The sequence below is a fragment of the Syngnathus leptorhynchus genome, chromosome 5 (genome assembly GCF_054491065.1).
Source record: "Syngnathus leptorhynchus isolate UIUO chromosome 5, UIUO_Slep, whole genome shotgun sequence".
Lineage (NCBI taxonomy): Eukaryota > Metazoa > Chordata > Actinopteri > Syngnathiformes > Syngnathidae > Syngnathus > Syngnathus leptorhynchus.
Window position 1 is genome coordinate 5,941,980 of NC_141199.1, and position 8,006 is coordinate 5,949,985.

Consider the following 8,006-nt stretch of genomic DNA (forward strand, 5'->3'; position numbering starts at 1 on the left):
AATTCAATGTCATAAAATGGGGACATTCAGGACTATAAATTATTTTGTGTGCACACCCCTCGACTCACTCAAAATTTTGTTTGCCCTGCCTATCATTCCAAATTCCCAAAGGAATATTCGGCCTGCTCAGGTGTCGGGTAGGAAGACCCAGACTAAGTGCAAGTCTGCTATCTTGTGGTAACAGGGCGAAAGTGAGAGTACCGGGCCACGAACGACGATACTCCATCCTGTAGGTGGCGATAGAGGCTGAATCCACAGTCTCAAGCTCCAGAGTTCCGATGGCGACTGTTGAAGCAGATGAACGGCGCGTTGGCGTACACCACTGCCACTAACATAACCTTGCAATTTTAGTGCAAATCATTTATTTGTGGCCAAGGGGAATCTGTCTCCAATCAACATCCAAGTGTCTTTGGAAGCAAAGGTGACTATTGGGAAATCCAAGTTAATTTATGAAATGCTAAGTGCTGAGTATTGCTAGCTTACATTGGTCTCCAAAGCGATTTGCTGGAACCCAATAACTGTAGCGTCTGTAAATTGGTAATATTGACATGAGATCTGAATCGACGAATGCAAATCAAAAGCTTCACAGACCATATGTGTGCATGAGATGAGCAGTGATTATCAGACACATCTTTGAAAGGCAATTGTAGCGCCGCAACTATAATTTTTCTGAGCTAAACATTAAAGTTGTGATTGTTTCAAACCGGTGATAATGCATTTAGTTTCTTGCCACCTTTTGTTGAATCCGACTTTCAAACTTTCAGAACCTTCCTAAAGGCTGGCGTCTTTAGAAAGATTGCCAAACACAGTAACATACTATATGTAATAATGATGAATTGATGGACTCAAAGCAATCATAGAAAGCAAAAGGCCAGAGTTGACAAAATAATGGTAAAGAGGCAAAATGAAATTTGCAGATGATGGTCAGGTGATGAGATGTGGTGTAATTTGGCACTCAAAAAAATGCATACGAAAAAAAGAAATTCACATTTGAGAATGAACAAACCCTCCACAAGTTGTCAAAATACACACTATATAAATATTACACAATTAATAGGCATTTATAGTTGCTCAAATTTATGAAATATACGTTGAAATTCATGAAATTTATGAGCCCCATGGCAGGTCAAGTAACATCACGCTTCACAACAGACCTCAATCTGTGTCTGGTTAAAAAATGGTGTGTGCGGATTGAGCAATTCACATCACGTTTGGCAGAAGGATTGCGGATTGAGCAATTCACATCACGTTTGGCAGAAGGATAAAAGGAAATGTAATTAAATATGTGCTTAATAATTTGAAAATGATCTTACTCACCTCGAAGCCTTTGTGGTGGATACACTTTTAATGCCTCTCACTTTTCTCTCCCTGTAGTTTTTGCCACTGCATCACATGCTGGAGTTGTCGTGCGAGGATGCACTCAAAACGACCCGAGTATGGCCAAAGGCAGCTCCATTGTGACAGAGACAGAAAATGGAGGGATGATTACAATGATAGACAGGAAGAGAGGCATGAATACCGTCGGGATGTACAGTGGGATTCCTATCACAGTCATTTTCGAACTGGGCCTGGTAGAACAGAAAGAAGCAGCAGAAGTACAGACTACAGAGACCCCCCTCAAAAGATGTACTCTAAAGACTCCCTGGTCAGAGACAGAGATGGAGATAGGGGAAGTCCAGCGAGGGGACGCTTGTCTTCCCCGGAGAGAAGGGTTGCCGAAAAGAAAAGGCGATGGTTCACAGGTGACAGTCGTGATGACTCCAGCTATAGGTGTGAGCCTGATGGCAAAAAATATAGGCAGTCGCCAAATAGTTTTTCAAAGGACTTTAAACATCAGTTGCCTCAGGAAGTCGATTTTAAATACAGACCGAGTATGCAAGATTCCCAAAGCCAACACAGGCGTGAAATGTCGACTTCAAGGTACCACCAAGCCTATAACTCCAGTCACAGGCAACCTTCTACATATAGCAAAGAAAGGGACGATCACGAAAGAAACCACAGTTACTCACTTGAAAGCAAAATTTCCACAGAAGACTCAAAAAAGGTAAAAAACTTGTAACCAGAGTGGGAAATTGTGGAGTTGTCTTGTAACAATGTAATCTGACTTGTGTTGATGAATAGAGGCATAGCCGATCCAAAGAAAGGAAGAATAGCTCTCCTACAGATCATCGTCAAAATCAAGCAAGGGATTATTTGGATGAATCGAAAAGACAGGTAGGTTCATGTCACGTAAAGCAAGTTATGGTGAAAATTCAACAAGAAAAAAAATTGTGAAAAATATTGTTGGCATTTAAGCGCCACACATGGCATTTAATGCAGTGGAGCATTTGTTGCCTAAATTTAACGTAAAATTCAAAACAGTGCTGTGTCAAAGTTTGCCTTTACAAAGATAATAATAAAGTACACCAGAATGTCATTTCAGACTCATCGAAAAACATCCAAATTCAACCTAAAAAATAGGTGGTTTATAGATTTTTTATTTTAAAACATTTCACTGTGCATTATATATATAGTTGTACTATGTTCATTTTGTTTTCACTTGTCAATTATTTTACTGTTTCTTTTATCACAAACAAGATATTTAGGTTGCATTACCTGACGTGTTTCGGCTTGTACTTCCAAAAGGCGCAAGGCCGAAGTACAAGCCGAAACATGTCAGGTAATGCAACCTAAATATCTTGTTTGTGATAAAAGAACCAGTAAAATACATTATATGTATCAGCGAAAGTGCATGCATTTTTGCTTATCACAAACAAAAACATGCACTTTTTTTTAAACTCATGTTTGCTTGAGCGTTTCAATCTTCCCGTTTATTTAACACTTAATATGATAAATATATAATTATCTGTTATTCACTCTAGTGACTTTGCATTACTGCATTGCTTTTGTTAATGGGCAGATCTGAAAGTTGTGTAAGGTTGGTCATGTCTGAGATTCTTAGTGAAATATGAAGTCGGATGATTTAGTAGTTGCGTCTCTTAGAGTTGTATAACCCGCATGTTGTCATTCTCTTTTGCCTGATTTGATCAAAAATGTAATCCTTGATTGTTGTAATCATCTTCAGAACCTCCCACTGTAAAGCGTAGGGCTGGTTACAAGGTTTGCTGCATGTATCAACACAAAAATTGATAACTTGGTCTTTTTAAAAAACAAAAGGCACACTTTCTTGAAATATACATTTTCAAATATAAACAAGATAACAGCTAACCTCATGTACAATTAAAACTAGTGTTAACACAGTACCAAAATTTAGACTTCGATACGATACCTGCATGAAATACCTCTGTATCGGTACCAAAACGATACCATGACAAAAACTTAAAGGATCAGCAAAAAGCATTGAAATAGCTGATAACTTAAAAAAAAAAAAAAAAAGTAGATTTTATTTGTATTAATTAAATTTGAATCCATTTGATAGCATAAAAGATACATTTTGAAAACGTTTAAACGATTTGGAAAAATTATCCAGAAAAAAATGAACATTTAACTCTTTTTTTTTTTTGTTCTCACTACTGATCATTTTATTTCTATAAATTACTGTACAAAAGGATTGCATCACATTAAGATTGATTGTTTATAACTTCAGCATTTGGGCAGTATAAACTCTGATTAAATATTTACCATTTGACTTCCCGCCATCATGTATTGTAAAGTAAGTGGCCATGCAGATGGACCATTGACTCGTAATGAAGTAAAATAGCACAGTCCTTTTTTCTTGTACTGTCTGTCATCTTGTTTAGGTTGTTAGACAGCCCACATTGTTTAGATATTTTTTTCTCGGTTAATGTTCGGATAGTGGTTATTCTTGTGCATTTGATATATCCCACTGTCTTTGAATGCTCCTTGTGCTCCTCTTAATAATCCTCTCCGTTTTATAGATCAACCACAAAGGAGGAGTATATTACAAACGATAACATAAATATTCAGGTACAAGTGATAGTACCTGTTACATGGCACAAGTGATCATAGTGAGCCACTCCCTTTAACACAAACGATCAAGGAAGCTGCCTCAAATGTGCACACACTATCGCGGTCCCGTCTGAGTTGAAGCACGCTGGCTGATAACTATTGTTCCCTTTTTGACCAATATTTGGGAATTATGGTATAGTGTAATTTTTGTCAGCTAAAACTCACGACACAATACAAGTACCGGTAATTGCTGCAACATGAGTTGAACCAGAAGTTTACATGCATTATATAGTATCAAAAGTTTTGTTTTCCTCATTGTCTGACTCTGGCATGATCTCAGTCTACTGGAAAGCTTTTCCTGTTTTAGCTTAAGTCGGGTTACCAAAATGATTTTTATTTGCTAAATGCCAGAATCACGAGAGAAGGATTTTTTTCATGACAGTCTTCAAAAATTACATACAGTATGATTACCATGCCTTTAAAATATTTCAACCAAAATTTGGGGGAAAACTTTGATGTCATATCTTTGAAAGGTTGTGCCAGGCTTGTGTGCAACATTTGAGATAAAAACAGCTATTATTAAAAATTGGTGCAATTTCCAAATGCTTTAAGTGCTACGTTCATCAATTAGATGCGAGTATAAACGCTGGGAATGTTCCACAAGGAAGCAGAAAAGGTGGATATCCCAGAGATGAACATACTTTGTTCTGAATTGTGCATATCAAACCAAATAAAAAAGCAAAAGACTGTGAAGATGCTGGCTGAATCTGCTAAGAGTGCATCACTATGCACAGTGAACCGAGTACTGTACTGTACTGTACTGTACTGTACTGTACTGTACTGTACTGTACTGTACTGTACTGTACTGTACTGTACTAACTCAACAAAAGAAATATAAAAAGCCAGGTTAAAGTCTGAAAATGCGTAATTCCATGTCAACTCACTCCTGATTTTTAGGTTATTAGTGCCTTAGAGTATCAAATGAAAAAAATATGAAGTTTGAGCCTTGAAGGTCAAACGGTTTTCGAGTTATGGCCTTTCAAAGTTTTGTTGCCATGCCTAGTTTTTGCACACTACGTTTTGGAGGCCCTTTTCCTTTGTTTTAAGGTATGTACAGATCTGTAAATTGCTATATCTATTTATTATGGCCTTGTCCATCACAATCTGCACTAATATAATAACAATTGGAGAAACATGAAAATACATCACTGGGTAGGGTGTTTGACTTGACATGCAATCACACAAATGTACACAGTGACTATGACCTTCATTTTCCTTGTGGTCTGAAAAAACTAAAATTGGAACCATTTCACTAATGAGCATTCTTACATTTGGATTAAAAAAAGGGGGGTGGGGGAAGCTTCCGAGCCAAAAAAGTCATGAAAAAGTGTTTACAAAAATCCATCTCTCGTTATTCTGACATTTAACAAGTGGAAATAATTGTGGGAAAATAAATTGACTTTACATAATTGACCTAGAAGAAGAAAAGCTTAGTTTGGTCTCATGTCATACAGTGAGGTGGGAAAAAAAGGTGCATGTGTCTTTTTATATAATGTATCGTAAACTTTAGGTTTCAATTGTAGCTCAAGCCAAAGTTTGGTTTAGTATTTTTCCTCTTCCCAAATTAGTATTACAAGTTGTAATGTGTTTTACAAACAGGTACAGTATGAATCACTGAAAAACACAACCACAGTAATAAACATGGTGTAATGACATTGATAATCAGTACAGAGCATTATCTTTGTGAAGGCAGAATAATTGATGCAGCTATTTAAACATTGCAGGTGTTTCTTCATCTGTTATTGTCCCTGAGTGTCAACCTGTACTAGATTACACACATTTTTGCAAATACGTACAGAATATCAAATAATTTTAGGGTTGTAATGTTTGCATAGGAAAATCCATTTGTGTTATTCCACTTTGGTAATTCTCATTGTTGCTCTGCACCGATAGGCCCCAACATAGATTGTGGGGATGTACCAAATGATGGGTATGGTTGAGTGTCTTCTGTCTGTCTAAGCAAGTGCAGGTGACAATAGCATGAACTGGTTGCCTTTGTCCATCTCCCATCAGTCTTTTGAGCATGTGACCAAGCCCAGTCAAGATGTACCTGAGAAGAAAATTGCCAAGGGTTTCCAACGGTTCCTTGATGTACTCAATAAAGGTGTGGATGTGGACATGCTCAACCAGATGGTGATTCAGACCCCTGCAGATGACTGTGGGAAACCACCACCTGCAGCATTTTCCCACAATGTGGTGGATCATTCCTACATTCCAGGAGAGCAACATTTTGGGCAACAAAATGTCAACAAATACAACGAAGAGAATTTTGGAGAGGAACGCCATCGGCAGCATTTTCCACAGCATCATCTTGAATCTATTAGCCCAATAAGGCACTCCCCTTATGATGCCACGTCAGTGCAGAAGAGCGATGAAAGACAAGGGTGCATGGGGTCCACGATACCTCCTGTGGTGGAGAAGAAAAGACTGGCACCTGAAGATGAGCGCAAGAACCAGCAAATTCAGGAAGTGCTGCAGGCCATTGGGGTGGACTTGGGACCCGAAGAGCTTGGCCAAATGTCGCACCGGATTAATGAGCGATTATACGGGAAGAGAGGAAGCGATTGCAGCCACCAGAGCACGGAAAGGAAGGAAAGGATCACAAGATCAGCCCACTCTTCGAGGCACCGCAGCAGGTCATCATCTTCGTCATCTTCATCAGCAAGCAGATCGAAACCTTCGTGGAATGACTCCTCTGTTTGCAGAGACTCGTACGATGCTCAGAGCGATTTCAAAGTGGAACAAGTCAGGGTCCCTAACAACAGCAGATCTGTACTGGATCATCAGAAATGTGAAACCCTAGCAACTGCTTTTCCAAATACTCCCACAATGCCAGCCTATGGTCCTGTGAATATGGTTTACCCACCTCTGTTCCCCAACATTTCCAATCTCGGGCCCAAGCTTGTTTTTCCTCCCCTAGCGAGTTTGCTTCATCAGCCTTTCAATCTCCCTTTGCCAAGTCGCCCTCCCTTCATGCCTTACCCTTACCCTTGTCCATCACCAGTGAATATGCTTCCATCTGTCCTTGCCCAAACAAGACACCTTCTTCCACCACCTGTGAATAACATGCCACCACCATTTATAAACCCATCAAATGTACCAATTCCATTGGCCAATATAGTAGATACTACACCCAAGTCTAAAACATTATCAAGGCCTCGCTGTTTGCTGCTCATTGATACAAAACCGCACAGGTAAATCGTGCAAAATTTGGATCTGTTCATTCCTGTGTACACAGAATTGTGACTAGGCTTCTGTGAACGAAAGGAAAAACTCACAATGGTCACTGAAATAACTTGTAACTAACAAAAGACAGAATAAAGAAACTGAAAAACACCCTATGAAACTCAGTCATTGCTTTTGAACTGTGTCAACGATATAAGTATGTTTGTATATACTACTATATAGAGAGAGCAATAGAGAGAGGGAGGGAGAGAGAGAGAGGTATATAGATAGATATAGATGGCATATAGATAGATATTTTGTTGCACAACCTTTTGAGGCAATCAAACTTTCTGTAAGACACTGCAGCTGTCAGCAGGAATTGTGGCTGACCAATATTAGGGCCTATTAATTGTTCCACCGATTAAATCGGCCTATTTTTGTTTTTTTCAAGAGAATAAACATTGACTCCAAACTTATAGATACCGTATATTACATTATCCGTACAGTACTTACAAACTGAATTTGTTCTTTGATTGCATTTGTAGGTAGAAAAGTAAGAGCAAATTTTCCCAGAAGAATGAATGTAAAATGTAAACTTAATGTTTAAGTGCTTTACCTTGAACGTTGTGTCAACTTGCTGTAGGAGGCGCTTAAGAGGGAGGAGGGACTGGCAGAATCATCTACCGTGCTTAATTTCTACACCCTCTTGCCGCTTTTTGCACTAGCTTTCTTAGGAGACATGATTGACATCAAACACTGGACGAACTACAGATGAACTTGTCAATATGCTAACGCGCGGCAAGACGAACACAGGTAGTGGCCGAGCGAATGCTAGCGACACACACGTCACATCACCTGACACGCTCTGACAG

The 8,006-nt window shown here is 38.9% G+C and overlaps 1 protein-coding gene across 1 annotated transcript; it reads left to right on the forward strand.

Annotated features, from left to right (window-relative positions):
* The first annotated feature begins 182 nt into the window (after positions 1-182).
* LOC147056521 (uncharacterized) lies at positions 183-7,305 on the forward strand. Its single transcript, XM_085912071.1, has 4 exons — positions 183-421; positions 1,375-2,044; positions 2,122-2,214; positions 5,983-7,305. The coding sequence occupies exons 2-4, from the start codon at positions 1,415-1,417 to the stop codon at positions 7,165-7,167; spliced, it is 1,908 nt and encodes a 635-aa protein (XP_085768197.1). The 5' UTR covers positions 183-421; positions 1,375-1,414; the 3' UTR covers positions 7,168-7,305.
* Positions 7,306-8,006: the final 701 nt, after the last annotated feature.

Bases quoted from the DNA above. Each gene is read 5' to 3' on its own strand.
- LOC147056521 (XM_085912071.1), top strand. From the start codon at position 1,415: ATGCACTCAAAACGACCCGAGTATGGCCAAAGGCAGCTCCATTGTGAC. The intron at 2,045-2,121 runs GTAAAAAACTTG...GTTGATGAATAG, and splicing joins CCACAGAAGACTCAAAAAAG to AGGCATAGCCGATCCAAAGA. The intron at 2,215-5,982 runs GTAGGTTCATGT...ATCTCCCATCAG, and splicing joins TGGATGAATCGAAAAGACAG to TCTTTTGAGCATGTGACCAA.